Source organism: Cygnus atratus, chromosome 1 (genome assembly GCF_013377495.2).
Source record: "Cygnus atratus isolate AKBS03 ecotype Queensland, Australia chromosome 1, CAtr_DNAZoo_HiC_assembly, whole genome shotgun sequence".
In the NCBI taxonomy this organism is placed as follows: Eukaryota; Metazoa; Chordata; class Aves; order Anseriformes; family Anatidae; genus Cygnus; species Cygnus atratus.
In genome coordinates, this window is record NC_066362.1 from 145132634 (window position 1) to 145154878 (window position 22245).

General features: G+C 39.0%; 1 protein-coding gene across 1 annotated transcript in view; it reads right to left on the bottom strand.

Annotated features, from left to right (window-relative positions):
* CUL4A (cullin 4A) overlaps positions 1 to 22038 on the bottom strand; it is a 37315-nt gene extending 15277 nt beyond the window's left edge. Inside the window, exons 1-10 of the mRNA XM_050708350.1 lie at positions 21823 to 22038; positions 21425 to 21540; positions 16864 to 16958; positions 14707 to 14785; positions 13200 to 13273; positions 11496 to 11658; positions 8858 to 8947; positions 7430 to 7512; positions 4545 to 4612; positions 1531 to 1649 (exon numbers count right to left, since the gene is read on the bottom strand). Of these exons, the coding sequence (XP_050564307.1) occupies positions 1531 to 1649; positions 4545 to 4612; positions 7430 to 7512; positions 8858 to 8947; positions 11496 to 11658; positions 13200 to 13273; positions 14707 to 14785; positions 16864 to 16958; positions 21425 to 21540; positions 21823 to 21979 (1044 nt within the window). The 5' untranslated portion in view covers positions 21980 to 22038. The remainder of the gene's footprint in view (positions 1 to 1530; positions 1650 to 4544; positions 4613 to 7429; positions 7513 to 8857; positions 8948 to 11495; positions 11659 to 13199; positions 13274 to 14706; positions 14786 to 16863; positions 16959 to 21424; positions 21541 to 21822) is intronic.
* Positions 22039 to 22245: the final 207 nt, after the last annotated feature.

Genomic DNA, 22245 nt, shown 5'->3' on the forward strand with positions numbered 1-22245 from the left:
GACTCAGCATGTACATCTTGCACTGAATACAATTTCCCTTTCATTAACACAGCATCCAGATCTGTTTCCATCACTTGGGTTCCTAAGTTGCCATACCACAAATGGCAAGCTGAGCTACAGAGAGCTAAGTGGCATGCCTGAAGTCATAAAAAGGTGACTACAGCAGAGCACAGACCTTCCCCCCAGTACTCTCTGTGCTTTTTCTTATGCTGCCTCACAAGATAGAATTTAAGTTCTTGAAGCCTCACTTTCATGAATTCTGTCATACAGAATGTTGGAAAGGAAAAAACTTGATAGAAAGTGCAGATTTCTGAGCACATAAAAAAAGGTTTTTAAAAACGAGGTCCGATTTTGTGAGACATAAGGCACGATCAAGCCAACTAAACGACTTGCTGCTGAAGGTGAGGGCCTGCTCTTCCTTCCCATAGGTCCCTACCTGTCCCGAACTACTCCATTCCTTGGGCCAGCACCAGCACCGTTCCCAGCACCGTTCTGTGAGCCTCTTTAAGCTCACTAAACCTGGCATAACCCTGATTTTGCCCACGTACAGTGTTAAAAAACATCACAAAAAAAAGTCGATGGAGCAGCAGGCCATGCAAGTGATAAGACAGGAGTGTGATCCAGGAGCGAGGAAGATCTGGGAGCCAAGGCAAGCTGTTTGTTGGCCCAGCTGACCACAGATCCACAGGGTGCACGTAGGAACACAGGACAACACCCTGCTCAGCAAACTGCATCTCAGTTTTGGGGGTGGAGGGGAGACACTGCCTTTCTCCTATGTGCTATGCATAACTCCAGATATAGGTGCACAAGAAAATCACCTCCCAAATGAACTGATGTTGTGCACTTAGCCCTGAAGGTAGAGACACCCATGGACGATTCAGGGGAGAACTAGCACATTGGGAATTACCAACTCCAGAGAGAAATATTTTCTGTGAAGCTTTGCTGCCTTCATCTTGCAAGAGCACTGGAGTCCAAACTCTCTGGGGCAGCGTACTACCTGCATATTATGACTGACTAAACAAACCAGACACCCCACTTTGATAATGGATTAATTTCAAAAAGAGCATTCCTATCAAAATGGCTTGAACATTCATATTAGTGCAGTTGGTTACGTGAAGCACTGCTAATCCGCAGTAGGACAGCTGCACTATGGTGTTACATGGATTTTCCAGGTATGTAAAATAGTTGAGTGTATTTGTACCAACTCAACATATACTACAATCCAGCATACTCTAAATAAATGTTCATATGGCTCTATTTAAAAGTAAATGAAATAACTTCTTGCGTATTGTTAAAACCTATATTAAAAGCGATTTCCAAGCAGCTAGGAATTTAAAATCAAAACTTAAGCGTTGCTGTTTCTCACCATGTGATCATTACTGGGAATCAATGTATCATCAAGCATCAACATATTTGCTTAAAACAGAACTTTGACGTGTACACCTAAAAGATACACTATTGTTGTTTCTGAAAGAAGCAATTTACAATAACATCATAAATTTTGCGAGTAGGAACAGATCTTTGAAATACCTTGATGTATTCACTCCAATGTTGCAAAAGGATCTGCTGCCCCCCTTTTACCCGGCTGAACAGCTGGTACGTCTGGGTCAAGTCTGATATTCTGTTTTCATCAAGCAGGTTATCAAGTCCTAAAAAAATAAAATTAGAAATACAAGCAAATTAGAAGGGAGTTGCATAAACGCAATTAGGAATACATCAGAAAACCAAAACTCTCTATGAAATACACCAAAAGACAAGAACCTCTAGTATGCATAAAAGTATGAAATTTTAAAGACAATTTCTGAAAGCAAGTATTATGCTCAGGATTAACATGCTCCCTTGTTTAAGTTGGCTGAACTTATTTACATTATGATATTATAAAACTAAGTCAGCTGAAGTACTTTCCCAACAAGGTGTTGACTCTAAGCCTTTTGCAGAATGTTTATGAAAAGTACTTGATTTTAAGTGCAGTTTTATCAAAAGAACTCATGGAACCTCCAAAGAATGTCAAAACCAGTAAGCTAAGTACACTGTCCCAAATTGAAAGTAAAGACATACACTTTGCAAGATTTTTTTTTCTGTAGAGTGTGGTGAGCCATGTTTTTAGATCAAGAACGTGCATAAATTGTCTATGCTCATACTGATGTAATAACACATGATTACAAATTCCTTCCAAGCAACATTTCCCTTTTATCAATTCACCCTACGTGAGACTAGGCCTTGGACTAATGAATAAAGAAAAACACAAGGCTAAATGTAACACTTTTAACAATTACATACACATTTTAACATTTGAGAACATGGTGAATTTAGTCCCAATGTAATCACAGATACATCGTCTGGTGTCAGTGACAAGAGGCTTTGGTAAAATGCAAAGGTAATATCAAAGATTTATGCCACTGTTCAAAATCCAGAAAGCTGGATTTTACACAAGTTGACAATTCGCATCAGTGAGCTGACATTGTACAACCGTTCTACTTCATGTACAAAATTACTTAGTTACTTCCAATTTTTAAATGGTATTAGATTACAAAGGATTTTCAAGCACTACTTGACTACATGACCCCATTTTCTACTTTCTTCTTCACCTTAAAATACTTCGATTTAAACTTATTTACATGTTCAGAAAGGCAGACAGTATTCAAGAATGATGTCAGGTAAGCTTTTGCCCACACGGAGATACCAGAAGAATTAACATACTTTAGAAGTATATAAGAGAACAGATTACAAAGTCTTGAATACATGTTACTGATGTTCTTTTGAACACTGAAATTAGGAAGTGCCCATTCCATCATACCCAAGCATCACTTCCTACTCATTTAGGGAGACCAATAAATACACTAACTGCTTTGTTATAACCTAGCTGATAAAGTTCAACCCTTCTTTTTCCTCTGGCATATAAACTGCATGATGGAAACAAGCATTTCGTCACATACTTGACAAATGAAAAAAGACATTTAGGTAAGTCCTCTGACACAAGGCTTCACACAACTTCCAGAAAGCACTGTCACAGCCATGACAAATTTTATTGTACTTACAATGAAAAAAAAACAGCATCTAGTCAATGGAAGTTGTAATAATACACGAAAAAGTTTCTCATACCTACCCTGCACTGGTAAGATTATTTTTTTCCTGTATCAAACTGACTACATCACATGCCTTCTCTCTTAAGGAAGAAAACCTACAAAAGGCAGTATCATCATCTATTTGCACTGAATACTAGAATGTTGTAAGTGGATTACAATGTGCCCTGGATCAAATGAAGGCAAAGTTATGTAAGCCAAGCGATGTTAGACTTGCTTCTTTTTTTCTTTTTTTTCTTGAAGTGCACACATAGAATGTAAAAATAATCCAACAATATTACAAGTTCCAAAATATAGTAACTAGAAATACGTACAATTTTCTCCATATTTACATGGACACTGCATATACATTATAAAACAAAAAAGAGTGCAGATTAAAACAAGAACATGTTTCTGACTACGCCAACTGATAAACAAATGTGTCATTGAAAAAGTGACTTGAAAATAATACTTGAATTAAAAAACAAGCAAAATTAGCATGTATCAACAAAACTGTTAGTTATTCTTACCTTCTGTTTATGATAAGCTTAAGAACAGCGAAGACAGAGTAACCATGCTTATTTTTGTAAATGTACTGAAAATAATGAAATAACCTATTCCCAGAGTAGTTCAGTGAAAACTGTAAGCATGCATCTATCTTTAAAAAGGGGACAAAGAAAGAAGTGAAAGGCATGTGCAAAACAATCCAAAAAGTATTAACAAACATGGATGTGATGGAGCTTGAAGATAACAGTAACAGTTCTGCAGCAGTAAAAGAATACATAAGGATAAACTGCTACAAGATCTAAAGCCTAAAAGATGGCTAGTGCTAGAAAAGGAAAGGATTATTTAAAGTAATAGAAGATCAGACCAAACCCAGGAATTCAGTGAAAAAAGGCAAAGATTAAAAGTTAAGAGGAACAAAGAAATGGCGATTTGAAGATTGGTATCTGAATAGGGAGTTCTTAAGAAGACTGCAGCTCAAATTTGGAATTGCCAGGCAGAAGGCAAAATACAGAAAAAAAAGCATATGAAGTACATCACTTCTGAGTGTTGTCAGCTCCAATATCTCATAATTCTTTAACTATATAATCACAAGGATATGTGAAGCTATTGAACTTGAGCTGTGTAGTCATCACATAAAAGAAACTACAACAGTAAATGCAGCTTTCATTTGGAAGTTTATATGAGTTACAGGAAATCAGCAGTTCCAAAGGTTTAATTCCTAACTCCAAGTCAAAGGGGACTTCGAGAGTTCATCAAGCTTTACAAATACAGAGTTACATTTTAGATACTTGTTTCCTCATGGAGGATCTACTTGTCACAGTGGGCCTGAGAGTTTTACTGAATTGGCTTTCTGTGTCTATGGAAGTATTTTCCACAGCTATCACTTCTCATGAAATAAAAGATGTGGATTCTAAAGTTATTGCAGAGTACAAGAATCTGTTGTTTATTAGAGAATGCATTTAAAAAAAATAATACCTTTTTGCAAGATAGCTGTTAAGTGTTCTCCTAGTAGCTGTTTCTCCACACAAGCTATCAGTGGTTTCCTAAATGAGGCAAGAAAAGTACATTAGAAGTACCACAGCATAAGGGTATTGCATCCTGTCAGAGTATATTTGTGAGAAACTTACTTTACTGTACAAAAATCAACAATTTTCTACTTAAAACAAAGGCTACAAATTAAGAAAAAAATCTCACGTGATGTAAGTCAAGAAAACAATGAACCACATATGCAATTGAAAAAGAAATTTGGTTTTGAATAATAAAAACAAGCTATAGAACAGTAGAGAAGTTTAGATACCAAAAATCTGTATTAACAGAATCTGGAAAAAGTCAATTTGACATTTTTCTTGAAAACAAAGAAACCTTCCAAAAGTTTGCACTCCAAAACAACACGATACCATATACACTTGTGATGTTCAAAACTGAATTTTTTTTATCCAATTGTATTATGCAGCCAAATAAATTGAGCTAGAACCACAATACTCCTCAAATTTGTAAATCATTTAAAATTCATCTTTGAAGTTTTCCCTGCGTTTTACTATTAAGTATTTTTGATGCATTCCCTTTAGACAGGACTGAAATATAATGGCAAGTTTACCTTTCCATCACTTATAGGCTAAAAGAGGAAAAAAATGCCTGAAACGCAAAGGGATAACTAATTTCACTATCTACACTTCTACCGTTGTTTATCATATGACAACAACAGACCAAACACTTCCTTCTGTGTTAAGTTTTACAAAACTGTTTCTCAGACCCTTAGTTTAGATTTTCTAAAAGAAAGGTGTTCAACTCAGATTGATGGAAGCCTGTTAGGTAGCAGCCCCCACCTCTGCTAAAATACCTCCTATCAGTGATTTGCTCAGCATTTAATACACAATACATAGTTTAAGTCCCTTCATCTCGAAAGATTAAATTAGAATTTGGGAAGGTCTGGAGAAGGGAACATGGACAATCAAATTATGCAACAACATCTGCAAGAGAAACATCTTTACACATCAGAAACCTTTGATGTGGGAAAAGGTGAAAAGAAAGGGGCTGACCACTTTCCCTTAGAATACAAGATTTGGGGTCATCAGTGATGGTACTGGGTGTCAGACTTAAACAAAAATTTTATCATATGGTTTATATCGGATTTATCATACGGTGGCTGGTGCTCTGTGGGATCTCCTTGCCAAGGGATGTCATAGATGAAAAAACTTAAGTGAGTCCCAGTAAGACAGCACAAATATGTGAAAGATTCATTGGATAATACTAGACATGCAAACAGCATCAGGTTCAGAAAATACGCTGAGCTGCAAACAGGCAGATACTACAACAGTATCAGGGCATCACGTATACTTTCCCTTGCGTGCTTCTAAGTGAACGCGAAAGACCAGTTAGACAGACCCTTGGTCTTAACGCGTACGGCTGTTTTTATAGCTACTTTCATTTTCCCTGAAACTTCCAACTACTGCTGCCTGCCTAAGACCTATTCACCCTACAGAGGAAGTAAGGGTAATTGGTCTGCTTGAGACAGAGCAGTATTTCCTAAGAAGCAGACAGACAGAACAAGTATTTATCTTGACATCTAGCTGATGAATGACCATAGATGTACCTTCTGTACGGCCTCAAAGTACGCATCTACTGACCAGCCAGGAGATTTGCTTATTCTGGTCAGCTGTCCAGAAAGAGACATGTACTGGTGGGCTGAATAAAACACTCAATGATCTGCATCAATACACACTCCATACGTTGCACAAACACGTTTTGAAGTATTTTTAATGTTTCCCATGTTGGTTTTCATTTCTGTCTAAAGTTCAAAGCTAAACTAAATTTAACATCCTTCCTGCTCTCTTCATGCACACCTGGGGAGACAGTATGACCTGAGGAGAACTCAAGGGCACTAATTTTAAGAGCTGCTTGTTTCTTGATGCAAAGACAGGAAATCAGTGCAAAGCCTTCTAAAAGTAGGTTTCTAAGAGTTTGACTAAGGACTAGATTCAAAGCAAGGACTGTGTATCCCTGCAATCAGCATTGATAGGAAGAAGACTCAAGTTCAAATATGCACCATTAACTTAAGGGCATTTGCTTAGCCTATTTTCTTCATATATATGTATACATACAAGTTAAAAAAAATACTGTTATTCTTTTCACACCCAATAAAATGCCAAAATATCAGCTAAAAAATGAAAAAAGGGGGTGGGGGCTATATTCTGAGTTAATTCTATTTGCTTATGTTCTTTAAAAAAAGGCAACAGCTTACTGCATTACGTATAAATTATGTATGCATTTATAATTTGTCAGTGACTGCGCTGTAATTCCTGAATGCACATTCTTACCCCAGCACAACACACGCTATTACTCAATAGCTCAGGAAAAAAGTGACAAGCTACCTTGCACAATCAACTGGCAGCAGCTACACCAAAGCTGATCTACTTTAAACATCTTTGAATGTTTGTGTTCATGTTCTCTATCCTATGCCATAATTTAACTTTTTTTTTCCTTTCTCTTCATCCTCCTCCCCCTCCCAGCAAATGTTCCCTTATTATAAGCACATGAATGCTTAAAATGAGCTACTATTCTCATAATACAAATTTGAGTTATATAGTATTTTGTTAACTTCAAATTTCACCGATAAATTTTTCCAATTTCTCCCCCTTGTACTGAGAGAATATTCTGATTTTAAATAAATCAGTTCTGATAAAATAAAGTCTTAAAAAAAAAAAAACAAACAACACCAAACTGCATCATGAGTGGTGTCTACAAGATAACATCTGTAAAATACTATAGAGATAATCTCTGTCTCTCTACAATCATGGATAACCACACCGTTTTATAAAGGATGCTTGACTTTTGCTAAAAATGACAAAATTTGTACTCACTGTGTGCTGTGGTCTAAGTATGTTATCACTCTGTCTCCTTCTTCTTCTAAACGTTTATTAACATGGTGAAGATATTCTGGAACCTAGCAATAAAAGAGAATGACAAGTTCAACAGTTAAGTACAAAACCATAAAAGACAATCCTGTTTCATGGTGATAATTTTTAACTCTAAATTTAAAGACAGTTAATTGGAAAGGACTATTCCACCACAATGTTGTTATATATTATATAAATACCTATACTTTTATTAAACATTATTACTTCATAACTAAAGTATTATAACTGCACTTCACAGAAAGAAGCAGATAAACAGAAATCTCAGGTTATTGCTGAGGAATTTTTTTTTTTCCTCAAAACCCAATGAGTTAAGCTAGTCCTTAAAATATCATAGAGCGTATTTTCAGTTGGTGTGAACCATATAGTTTCTCCAGTGGGCTATCTGTCCCTATGGAGAGTTAGCACATGTGAGACGGGTATGAAACTTGGGCTTCAAATGATCAAAACAGTTACGCATATGTTCATGTGTGTGTGTGTGTAAATATATACGCATACACAAACATATACACATGTATATGCATAAACATATAAATGTAAACACTTAATAAATTAGGGCCTTATTATTTTTTTTCCCCCTCAGTTTTCCACCAGGGCTATAGAGCAGTAAGACTTGTGGGAAAACTATGCATCAGAGCATTTCATCTCAGGTCCTGGGGGAACTTCAAGGCATGAGGTGAATGAAACAGGATTAGACACAAAAGATCCACCTCGGTGCCAGACAGGCATTTTCAGAATGTTTCTAGCAAGTCAGTGTTAAAATTGAACTAATGAAAGTAATATGCTGTATTTTAGACCACCAAGAAACACTTCATTTGATTTACATTTTCAGAGAGAAACTCATTTTCAGGCTGCCCACCATACGGCATAATTTCATCTCAACAGCACAGAAAACAAAAATGTCAAGTCTATTTAACTAAGAAGCAAAAGAAACAAAACAGACAAATAAATTAACAAAACAGTAAAAAAGTAAACAGTTCACTTCAGTATTAAGCACAGAATAGAATGATGCCAGTGGATATTTCACAGCTCTTGGGCAAAAATACAGTTGATGGCACACCTTTAAGCTTTGTGTGGAGATTAACTTTCTGGTAGTGTGACTTTAGCTACACAAAAATATCACTGGGTTTCTCCACTCCTTATTTATATCTGTATATGTTTATATAACATACGTATATTCACATACACAATAAAACATTAAGGCAAACTGGACTCCACTCTTCCCCTTGATACTGTACTGCAGTCCCTTATGTGTAAACACCATTCACACAAGTAAATTTCACTTATTACCACACTATGGCCCTACCAAATTCTCACACAATCCCACAGCAGATGAAACTAACATAAAAGCGATCATCTATATCATGCACCTACCTCTCTTTCTTGCATTAATCTTTGGCCCTCTGCAGCATATAAACAATTTGTCTCTTCCAGAAACCTCTGTTCAAAGGATTCCTTGTAAACCTGCTCAAGAAACGGATTTAGTTACTTACATTAAGCTGCCAATAAGGGTAGCATATTCTGGTTGTCAGACATAAAAGGCAAGTAAAACCTCGGGAATGTACACAATTATGACAAGTGTTTAAAATTGCATAAACTCGTAAGTTCTCTGTTTTTCTACTGGTTTTAGAAATACTCTGACCAGAGATGACTTTCCAGTGTAGCAATAGCGTGTTTCGGCCATCAGTGCTAAAATTGTCTAAATTGACAGCTTCTGTTTAATTCACATAGACTAAAACTGGTATCCAACACAACAGCACATCTAATCCATTTAAGCTCAAGACTCCCACTGATACTTCTGTGGCCAAAAAAAAGTTCCAAAAGAGAATTTCCAACAGTAAAATGATGATATTCTCAGTAACAAATCTTCAGAACAACACTGATATGTTAATTCACATCTGCCAGGCTCATCTCAGTGGCACAAAAGAAAGAAAAATTCATTATACCAGGTAAGATGAACTTCCTTTCTCCAGTGAAGGAACAAAGTGATGACTAAAAAAGGGCAGCAACAACAACCACAGAAATTGAGAAATTTCTGCATAACGATTAACATGCTTTCATATAGAAAGGAGATAAATTAGAAAGGACAACTACATACAGTAGTTAAAGCAGACTGGAGAAGGTAGCTAGGGAATGACACATGAACAGAGAGTCAGTGAAAAGAAAAAAGTCCTTGAGTATGGTAGATGAATAGAAGGAAATACTCCTCCCAAAAGATAACACAGAGCTGTAAAAGTCATTATTACATTCTGACTAGGTTGGCTTTTTTTTTTTTTTGGGGGGGGGGGGGGGGGGTTGGGTTTTTTCAAAGTCCATAAGGAGGAAAAAAGTTTGATTTTTTTTTTCAATGCATCAAACATGAAACCTCAGGCTTGACAAGCACTCAATGTATGAGTTCACTAATTTAGCATCACGAGCAGACATCAAGTGATTGCTTCAGCCTTCTCTTTACACTAGCTCCATGTTCAACATGATTGAATACTAGATTTCATTTCTTACCATCCTTTCCTTCAAGATAACTGGTATAACTTTCTGACCTATACATTAATGTAACAGTATATGAAACTATTTTCTGTATAAACTATGTATAAATCTTTACAACAAGGCAACTGCTATAGAATAGGATTTACATGAACAGGAATCAGCTTTCAACAGCCGGTCCTCCACTGCATAATTGCCTAAAAAATCAGGAATGAGTAGGAGCTTAATTGTTTTCGAATGAAATATAAGAGTTGCTTTATTAATTCATCTTTCACCACAGGCTAACCTCTGGTGAAAGAAAATAGAGAAGCAGAGATCCTGGAGTATAATTACAGGATTATAAGCACATCTGTGCCTTGATATAGTGACAGGTAACACAAAAGAACAGAACAGATTTGGTTAGGTTCCCTAGTGAAGAAAGAAAACCACGCTGTTGAGCCAGTGAAGAAGACTGCAGACTGAAATCCAATTCTGTAAGAAGGATCCAATAAAGGGCAATGTTTATCTTTAGTTAGCAGAGTATATTCCTAAAAATAATCAATGTTGACACCTACAAAAAACTGATGCAATTAGAGAAGACTTGCAAATAACAATGGGATAAAAGTGGGAAAGGGGCATGCATGTGATCCGAAAATTCATTGACAGAAGTTTCTCTTCTCTCTTGAACAGAATAACTACTTATAAATTTTTCTCATACACTAAAGAGTGTAATTACAGATTAAAGTCTGGAAGGTTAACGTGAAAGGCAGAAAAGCAGGTAAGCAGCCTGGCCAAAAAGTACTTTCTAATAGGCTTTCATGCAGTCTTCCCCTTTGCACTCTTTTTTAAACCCTTATCCAGTTTCGTAATAACGTATGTCACTTGGGAACAGAGCAACCTGAACAGTTTCTAAGAATGAAAGAGAGCTCCTAAGTTTTATTGCACATCATACAACAAGGTCGACCAGAGGACAACACATACCAAAGTCAAAATCACAATATTTTTTATATTCTGTTTGGTTACTTACTATCTATTCTAATGGAAAATCCCAATTATCTATAGACTGACTATAACCATTTTAAAATGTTTGCCTTAACTTTGCATCTAACTCTCTTTGGTCTCTGCTAAGAAGTTGCTGATGTAGTGATGTCTTTTGCGGTAAGACCCATGATCTAGACTCCAAAAACCTTTTTACAGTGACAGAACTAATCTTTTTTGGTTGCTACACTCCACCTTCACTAGCATTACAAAACAAGTGGTTAAGACAGACAGGTATTACACACACTAAAAGACATGCAAACCTTGTAAAGCCTGAAGGCCAGTGCATCAGCTAAGAAAAACAAGCAGAGAGGTCTCATTTACAAGCAGAGAATGAAAGACTAGACAGGGTAAATAAAAGGGAACCACTTCTCAATCTGTTAGACAGATTTTGAAGCACATGCTTACTAGAAGAATACAATTATTTCTGTACAATACACATATTAGAAAAGTCCAAACTCTGTTTTTAAGTGTAGTGGTTATAGTGGTTATTAGTGAAATTTGCTGTACTCACCTGCAGATCAGACAGCATGCTCAACAAACTTCGCAGCAAACTTCTGTCCACAGCTTCACCACTTCGCTCTCGTTCAATCAGCAGAAGGATTCCATCAATAGTCTTGTTCTGAACTTGCTTATCACTAATGACATGGTTTCTAAATAACTCTAGCCCCATATCCCTGCATGAACATTGAAAATAAATTATATTTTTGTTTTTTTCAAAAATCTGCATCTCAGTTTAAGAAAATACACACATTTAAAATATATATTATATATGCAATACAGAGAGTGAATGTATTAATTGTGCATATATTCTCTTTGACATGATCACCTAAGGGAACTATAACAATAATCATCACAAAAATACCAGGTGAGGTGCTACAAGATGCATAAACTTCAGTTTATGCATAGTTCAGGTGAGAACTATGAGCAGTCTGTCCGTATTTCTCATAATAGTCTATAATGATCTCTGTGTATAAAAAAAACAAAACACCACCACCACCAAAAAACACATTGCTATTATAAAAATAATTACAAAAACGAACATCTACCTTCACATAAGATCCCCAGAGTCAACCTTTAAGTCATCCATAAATTTTGTTTCAAATCATGAATTCTCTGTACATTTATGACCTTATGATCACCTGTATCAGATCTGTGTTTCATACTAAGATGATGAGGAATGATGCCTCTACATCTGATCATGAAGAAGGCAATTATTAATCATGTTCTTTATCAAGGAAAACAGAAGAATCCTAGGTAAAAGTTGTTACCCCCAACTTCTTCACATGCATCAAGATTTTCCCAGTATGAGCAAAAAAGCACAAAGTGTGAACAGATCTCTTTGATGACTTTTAGTAAAAAAACAGCCTAACAAGACAAACAAAAAACAAAACAAAACAAAAAAACTAACAGAGAGTCCAAACTGGGAAGATTTCATGTGGGACCTAACTAGTGCGAGGTGGGAAAAGGCCACAAGATTCCTCCCCAAGCCTGAGGAGCTCTCAAAAGCATAGAAGTAACACAGGCAGGGAAGAAGCACACTTACTTTTTTTTTTTTTTTTTGGCGCTTTAGACAGAGTAACAATACCAGAAAATTTTGGAAAGGCCTGGGTTTGTTTGCCTTGATGATATGAAATCCTTCTCAGGAAGGATGCTAAGAAACAGAACACCCAAAGACGTGACCGTGGGGTGGGTGTTCCAAGTCCAGCAGCAGCACCCAGGGTTCACTTCAAAGCTCCGAGCCACAGCTCTCAACTCACAAGAGGCCAGTGCAGGAAAGATGACCTGCACCTTGTGAGTGTACCTAACTTACTTAAAAAAAAAAAAAAAAAACAAAAAACAGAGCCAGTAGCCGAGCTCTGAACTCTGCCAAACCTGGAGCACCTGCAGTACAGCTGGGCCCAGAGGCAGCAGCCAGAGGAGGCTCCCAGCACAGCCTCACCCAGGCGGTGACAGCTGCAGCTGTGTGTGCCTGAACTTGTCAGCATTATCTCCTCTGACCTTCTTCTTTTACCTTCGCTTCACAACAGGTATTCCTGGGGATGGCGGAAATGATGCGTGCCTACACCAACATGTAAATTTCCACAAATTGACACAGAATTTGGATCCGCCTATTACACAACTTAAATATTACGCGCAAATTTTATTTTCAACCTTTACAAATATAATAGCACGTGCAGATTCTAAAGATCAGAGAAATGCTTATGTAGGTACCCACCATATAGAAGGAAGCATTGAATTCTGCAGTACGTATGTGCGATCCAGAAATAAGAAAATGCTTCTGATCATGATCTGAAAATACATTAAAAAAAATCATTTTTGCCTTCACCAGCATATAGCATTTTAAGTTGTAAGACAAATTGTGGAAGTTGTATCTCATACACATGTACCTTAATTGCTGATACATTTATTTTCAGCTCTTGTGGTGACTTGTATGGCTACTGATATGCAATTTATTGATGTTAACGCTATGACTAAGCAGTACAACAAAATATATTGAAGATGGTTTTCAAATTCATAAGCATTTAACCAGTTTTATTAGCCTGTTTTAGTGCTATTTAAGTTTCATTGCTATTGAGATGAATGAGCCATTTAAGCAGTCTCACCAACACTTTCAGTAAACACCCTGAAATAGCATGCTGCTGCAGTTTTCACTTCAAATTTAATTTTTATTTTTTATTTTTAAAAAGAAGCTTTAAGGAGAGACACTAATAAACTGTGCAAAAGACGTTTTCACAATGAAAGTTAGTTGCTTCTGAAGCAATTCTCAAACTGATACAGTTTCTGGCCAACCATATCAAAGTAAAACAGCAATGTGACTGACGTTTTGTTTTTTTCCTTAAACACCACAAGTGCTAACTCAGCACAAAGGCAAGAGAGCCACTTGCCACAGGTTGTTGCTTTGAGGACCAAAACAAAACAAAAAAAACTCTCAAAAGTAATTAAAGTGAACAGAGTTCGTATTTTTACAAAAACACAAGTCCAGTTTAATTAAACTTTCGAGGCAAAATCCTTCAACTCTATTTTCATCAGACTGTTGAATTTATTTTGCATAGTTTCCACAACACTTTCCATTTTTATTTGATATAAAAAGCACTTACCTCTGCCCATCCCCCACAGAGAAGGGAAAAGAAAAGAACTTGAGGAATGAAAATAAAAATTCAACTATTTTGGGCACCTGTAGCCAAAGCTAGGTGAGAGTGCAGTGAAAACTTTCAAATGCTGTCTTAGAATTACAACGAAACATTTTAAAAGGACAATTCCTATGAAGTGTATTTGATTCCTATGAAGTGTATTTGAGAGGGGATTTTTTTCTATAGCATAATTCATCATGGAGGTTGATGACAAAAAGGGGAAAGAAATTTAGCTCTTTAATCTCTCTGTATATTCATCTCTGCATCACAAAAAAAGAGTCACGAATTAACCCAGCTGTTGGAGCTATCTAAAAGCAAAGCTTGTGGATTCTCCAATTACTTAAATTGCAAACAGCCAACAATTCCACAAGCTTCAATACATTTCTGAGTGATATTTCAGCATCAGAGTCAACAGCACTGCAGAACCTGACTTTCAACAACAAACCTGCCCCTAGCTAACAAAATGGAAAGTGAAAGGCTATGCTGAAACTTGGAGGAGATGCAACAGTCCCACGTTTAAACCATAACAAATTCCCCTTTGCCAGGCTTCACATCTCAAGGACACATATTCTGAACAAACATTCAACTTACCATTTGTCTGCAATGATCTTGCCAGCATTTATTTATCTTCTTTAAAAATAAAAGACTATCCAGAGAATCTGTACAACACCTATTAAGGAAAACTAGCTTGCCAGTAACGTCTGAGGCCAGATTCCAGAGATGGTCTTTGCCAGCCATTAAGCAAATCTGCTCTGTGGATATTCTGATGTTACTGGGACTGCCTAGGGATAAACGGTTAATTGCGAAGCTTCTGCCCAGCGCAGGGGATGGCAATTCTCCAACAGGCCTCCCTACGGTTTCAAGGAATAACGCTCACAGCTCTTCAGCAATACCATCTAGCGGCTGCACCGTACAACTCCGATACAGATTTAAACAAGAAATCCCATCAGTGTCAAAAACAACCTTACTGCCAATTGAGGTGAGCTGGATAGAAAGGTTTACTTTGTTTAATGAGTTCACACTGTGCGCAACAGGAGTGACCCTAATCTCTTAAAAGCAGTTACAGTTTTAAATAATCCTCAATAAATCCAAATACCACTCTTTTCATGTACATCCCTAGGTCTCCCGAAGTAAACTATGAAGTTTTATTAGTTACACAACAGATCAACAGATCCAATTGTTACTTATGCTTTCAGAATTCTAGGATGTCATATAAGTAAATCCAAGCGGGGCTTTGCCTTCCTTTCACACACAGTATCATCCCCAACTCCCTCTGGCCAAATCTGATTAATGTAATCTCACGTCCTTGGGATATAAAGCAGTATACCTGTAAAACACAAAATTCTCAGCTCTTCAGACATTGGTTCTGTTGGGCTCGTGGGGAGAAGGCGAAGTTTTAAAATTTAAGTTTTACAACATCTCTTCAGAAGATGGGCTGAAGTCTGAAAAGCCTGGGATGCAGAACTGGTCAACTGTACACCGCTTTAAAGTAGACTAAAACACTTGGACCTCAGTTATGTTTAAGAGACTGCTGCACTGATTAATGAGCTTTTTAGTTAGAGGTTATTTTTAATGCATCAAATTAAATCTAATGAAAAAATGTGCTGCATAATTAAGAGCTGAATTCACAGTGCCAATTTATGTATCAATATTTCTCATGTGCCACGTAGAAGCCAGGCTCCCTTACTGGGACAAAAAGTTGAAAAAAAAAAGGCCATGCTGGGACTTAGCTAGAAAGAAAAAAAAAATAAATAGAACAGAGACAGCAATTTATCTTCTTTATGTGTGTAGGCACCTATCTGGGGAATGCAGTGAACTGAGAAACTGAGAGTTACAATCCAAAGCACATTTAAGGCATTTGCCTAGAAAAAGGGCTCTTTCCAGGCCCCATTCCCCTGTTTCTTTCTATTTCAACCAATGATTTTCTGTAATAAAATACACGCAGGAGAGCTGGGAAACAGGGTTAGCGCTCAGATCACCGCAGCATCTGTTCACTACAGCACTCTCCAGCATCTGTTTGCCAAGGCACTCTCGAGGACAGCCTGGTGGGCGTAGACTCTACTTACCCTACTTCCCGAGCAAGCGTAACCAGTAGGCTATTATACAGAAGACACATAAAGCACGCTCTCAGCATGCAGAGCACAATGGGCTTCAGAGAAGAGGGCTGGCTGCACCCAAGTGTACAGAGAGGATCTGCAGGCACTTCTGTTACCAGTTCAGCCACAGAAAGAAAAGCCTGGTAACAGAACTTGAGAAAACTGGGGGGAAATTTACCGTACAACTTCAGTGTTCTGCAGGTCCCAGGGCAGCCAAGTCATCTTCTGAACTTCCCTTTCTCTTCCAAAAACCTCCCAAGGTGCACGTGAGGTATTTAAGGGCTTGTTGAACACCCCTGCTACATATTGGTGCTGACCAGCACTTATAATTAATTAGTCATACAGACAGGTGTACTTCGTATATTGTTACTTAGACGGATAGTGCTACTGAGATTTTCTAGATTAGCTGTAAAATTTGGATTCCTACTAAAATAAATGGTTGTCACCCATGCTACTTCTCTGTACACAAAAATTATTTACCCAGACGACTGAAGTTGCATATGGTTGATTTGAAAATATTTAAGTGGTAAACGGAGAACCTCTTAACACATTTGCAAATAACACTGCCATTTTATAAAACTTATTTAAAAAAATAATGTTTTAAACCCAAATCTAACCATATCTGTGCACGGGAAAAGGATATTCTCTAAACTGAAGAATTTGTGCTTTCACATGATCTTCACAGACTTGTCGCAGCTGTTTGTACAGTGTAGCAGAGACTTTGTAAGAACAGAGATTTTCAACAGCCTAAAACCAAAAAAGTTGAGACGAGATTGAAAAAATTAAATGAAGTCAGATTCTCCCTGTGTTATCAAGACCAACAGCAAAGAGGAAAATAAAAAAAAGTCATCATTACTTGTCCAAACTATGCACCAAAACAAAGCTTATCAAAATAAAATTAGCCAAACTACATAGAAAAATAAAGATTCCATGATTCCTTTCTGATTTTGGTCCTTTCTTACGCTACCAGATGTCACGCACAAGGTCCATCATCATCATCTTTATCATATTTCAGATGTGCTGTTAAACATTACAAGATTTTTTTCCCCCATTCATATCACTCAACAGCAGAACTCTTTCTGTACATCCATTTGTGCATCCCTCCACATGTGCACACTGGTGTTATTTATTTTATAAAAGCACAATCGCACCAAACATTTTCATCCCTTCTCTTAGTAACATTAAGGATGAATTATTGTTGAATACTGATGCACTTCAGCATTGCTGTAGATTAAGTGTTTAATTATTAAGCATCATTTTGTAGACATTTAAATGAGACGGGGTTTTCATCTTTCACATTCATTAGGTGAGGTGGAAATAACATTAGAGCCAAACATTTAAACTATTGTCTCAAAATATGTATATGGTAAGTATAGTTGCTGTCCTGTCATTTTATTAGCTTATTTCTATTTCCACTGATACACACACTAGGTATAAGGTATACAAACTGTGGAAAAAGAACAAAAGCATTAACAAATAACTTTAATTAATTTATTTGGATCTCGTGGGATTCAGTTGAGGATTTATCCTTGCTAGTTAAGAACACCAATTCTGCCCCGAATCAAGTGTTGCTGTGGTCACTACTTTAATGTGAACTGAGTTGTTACACAGCTGATGTAGACTACGCTGGGACAGCTCTGGACACCTCTGTAATGTCGTTGTTCAGCTATACAGCAATTACATTGTCTCACGCTAACATTTTTTTCCTCACAAGAAACTGAGTGGGAATACCAAAGAGAAAACGTAGCCTCACTTGATACCACTGCCTATATTTAGATTTTGTTCCAGGCGCGCTTTATTTTAACTTGTGTGCCGTATTTCAATAAACTATTTTATTAATAGACCGCAGCATCTAAAATGAATCACAATGAAGACAGACAAACACTCTGTGAGAGCTGTAAAGTTTGCAGTAAGTATTTGCGGCCATTCAGTGCTTCATACAAAATTATCCAAAGGAGTTGGACAAGATGAGAAAATCACCCTGTCTCTTCCTTTAACTTCACCTCAACTTCCTCTATTCTGTGAGATGGTACCGCAGAGAACACTGCATGACACTCGAAGCACCATTTCACTCGGGCGACTGAGAGTGACCCAAGAATGTTTTCCCTTGCTCCAGAGGATCTACAGTCACATATTTTGTTGATGAACAGCATAAATGAACTTGGAGAAAGTTTCAGTATTTCCCCAGTGCTTGGTCTTTACTCGGTTCTGCTGATATTTTAGCTTTGCTCTGTGTGCCTTGTTTGCCATGTGAAACGTTATGCTGCCTAATGCCAGCACCTAACTCTTTGTCAAAAGTACTAGTGCATGACCTACACTCTGTTTTAAGACCATACAAACAATTGTGGTAGCACGTGAGCAGGTCAAGAGAGAGGTGAAACGGAAAGCGGCTCTTTGGGCAGCAGCACTGGCTTGAAGCATGCTTCAAACTGCAGCCTTATCACCTCAGCACTGCCTCTAACTAGCTGGTGCTTTCTTTTGTGACTGGTGTTGAGGGGAGCAAGCCAGTAATTCCCTTCTTCTTCACCTCTTGTTTAATCCAGAGTTGTTGCTGTCTCTCTTTCTGAAGAAATGTAATCTGACTTTTATTCATCTTGCACACAATTAGTCTGGGAAAAAAAGCTGTAGTAATTACTGTATCTACAACGATAGGAGAGAGACAACGCTGCAGGCTCTTTGCCTACACCAACCTAGTAAAAGTTTTGAATAACACTTTTAGTGGCTTGTTTTGAGCAGTCTTCAGTTTTAGTATGCAAATTATTGCTACTGCTTGTTCTATTTCCTCCATAGGTGCTAACATCCTGAAGAGCCTGTCTTCTAAAACACAAAACGAAAACAAACAGAAAAGTACTCATAAGGTGCCTACACTGCTTTTTGCTTTTCTGGTCTTAAAATGGGTACATAAGGTGACCTCTGCAACAAACAGCAATCACACACAACTATTTTTCAGACAGTTCGTTATTTTTTGAGACATAGCCCTTCCTATCCATCCATACAAATGAAAGTCTGATCAAGGCTCCGATATTTTTTTCCTTCACTGCAACAATATCTTTCTCTATGCCCTCAGGAAAGGCATTGCTGCCTCATTTCAGTTTATTTAGGATCTTGTTGCAAAGGGAATTTTCTTTCTCCATTATTTTTAATCACTCGCTGCTCACTTGGCAATTCTTTGCACTGCCCCACTTTCTCTATCCCATCAAATACCAGCTACTTCTATCAAAATCTGTGCAATCCACCACCAATCCCAGGCATCATTTCTATTTTAGTAGCAAAAAATTGGCTGCCGCCCTCCCATTGCTCACTGACTCTGCCAAGCACCTTCCTGCTTTAACCCCTGCTGGCCACTAACGCTTGGGAAGGAGTATCCTTTGGATTTCCCACCAGGCCTTGTCACCATTCTTCACTTTTTCCTCAGCCACAGCATCAAATTAAACAAATCAAAAAGTTCAAGAGCAGCCTGCCTACCTCACCGAGCCCCAGCAGGCTCTCACCTCCTCTCACGATGCCAGAGATGCACAAAAAGAAGCCCCGACAGCAAAAACAACTGGTACAAATGCAGAAATTTTCCCCAGTGGATGGCTCCGTGCTCACCAACAGACAGTTAAAACGATCTGCAAGTACAGATCAGGTTTCCAATAGATGCTGAACTTCATCTTTATTCCTTTGGCAGAAGTACGTATGCATGGGCACACTCACAGCCACCACCCACTGTACAGAAATCTTGCTGATTTGCACTAGTGCCTTGCAGATTATTGGGCTGACCTTATAACGTGCAGTTTTTACAAACAAGCAGACAAACAGAAAAAGCAAAAAGTACAGCTCTCCCTCCACAGCTTATCTGAAATCTCTCTCATTCTCTTCTGCCAAAACTCAAGCCTGTAGCCTGGCGATTTCATACCCATATTACTATAATCTCATTTCCGAGCCTCTGAAAACAAGTTAGGTAACATTCAAAGCATCTGCGGTTTTCTTTTTCTTTTTTTTAAGCTGGGCATGAAAGAGCATGACTTTTCAAATGCTCATTTTAAAACCATGAAACATATCATGTAAGTCAAACTCTGCAAACCTGTAAATATTAATAGATGAATATATCAGTCCAGTTACCTGTTTAAAGGCATTAAATCCTATTAAGTCAATATACATTTACATAATGAGCCATTTTAGAACCATACATTATATACCTTAACTAATCACAGAGAGAATCTAATCAGCTCTCGAAATTCAACCTGATTTTTTGACCACGGACCCAATGTGGACTGCTGGCTTTGTCCTCCCCTCAGAGTCTCTACTCTGCAGACAACACCAAACCTACTTCTACTGAACATTTAGAAAATTTGGGGTGAGAATATTAATGCCGTAAGTCCTGATCTGGCAGCGAGATCGACATCTGCAGACCAAACACCTGCACCCACAGAAAACTCATAATTAACTTAAGCTATTTAGCAGAACTTACCGCATCAGTAATTTTCATAATGACACGATGGTTGAAAAAATTACTACTCCAGCTAAGTAGCTTAATACATATTATAAATAATAAAGAATTAAGCCATAATTAATGGAGAAAGTAGGAAGGAAGAACAGGGTTGTGACTATTTCTTTTTTTTATTCGTCCATAGACCCTCTCCAGTAGTCCAGATGTTTCAGCAGTACTTTTTCACTATTTTCACTAAAAAAAAATCAAAGCCTTGATTACTATGAAAATACAACAGTGCTCTGAATGAAGATAAACTGAGAGTTTGGTGTCTGCTCAACCAAGACTCTTTCTTTCGTTCTCCAAAGAGTACTGATGCTGAAGTCTGATTCTTGTTTAAACAAATACTTTAACGTTTACTATCCACAAGAAACTAAAGCATAGAGAAAAGAAGTTATTATAAAATATGTATCTGCATAACCTGGTGAACCTAACACCCCATTTTCAGCATCTTGAGAGGGCATGGTATCAGAGAGGCTGAGGCTGAAAGCTCAGCCCTGCCCAGACACAGCTTTCCATGCCTCCCAACACAAATTGCTTTTTCATGGGCCCAGATCCTGGTAGCTCTCCAAGGAGCCGCTGATCTACAAAACTGAAAATTGAGTAGAAACAGAGTATGGGGAGCGCTGCTAGGAAGATGCAGTCAGCTTTGAACAACCCAAACCCCACCAGGTTAAATCCGTAGCCCTCAGAGCATTTAATTCCCCTTAGAAAGGAGCCCAGAAAACCCCCTAGGTGTCACCTGGTAGAGCTCCTCGAGGTTGTACTTGATGGAAACGCTGCTCTGGATCGCTCCCACGGCGTCGTGAAGTTTCTGCCAGGTGTCCTGCGTGTAGTTATCGGGCAGCTTGGGCCTTTCTGCCGAGAGACACAGCGCGGGGCGCTGCCAGCGGGGGGGGGGGGCAGGGCCCTGCGGAGCCATCTTCCCCCCCCCTCCCCCCCGCCTCCTCTCGCTACCGCCCGGCTCCGGCACCGCGGGGGGGGGGGGGGGGGGCAGCCCGGTGCCGGGCGAGGCGGCGGCACCGCGATAAGCGGGTGTCAACCCCCTCACACCGCGATAAGGCGGCGAGGGGAGGGCCCCCCCCCCCCCCGTTGTAAACAAGGGTGGGGAGAGGGCCGGGCCCCGGCACCTGCACCCACCTCTGAAGTTCTTGATGACCAGTTTCTTGGACGGGGCGGCGGCGCCTCCCGCCCGGCTGCCGGCGGTGGTGGCGGCGAGCGAGGCGGGCTTGGTGAGCCCGTTAGTGTGCCCCACCAGGGCCGACAAGTGCGGCTTCTTCTGCGGCTCGTCCGCCATCTCCGCCCCGGGCGCCGTGTCCGGCCGGGGCAAGGCGCTGGGCTGGGCTGGGCCGCCTGGTCCCCGCCTCCGCTCCCTCCTCCTCCTCCTCCTTCTCCTCCTCCTCCGCCCGCCCCCACGGGCTCCGGCGGTCACCGGCAAGCGTCCGCCTCCCCCCCGCGGCGCCCCAGCCGCCGTCTCGCCGCCCCGGCCGCTGGGCGGTGCGGGCAGCGGCAGCCCCGCGCACAAAATGGCTCCCGGGCGCTCCCCGCCATGGCAGCCCCCTT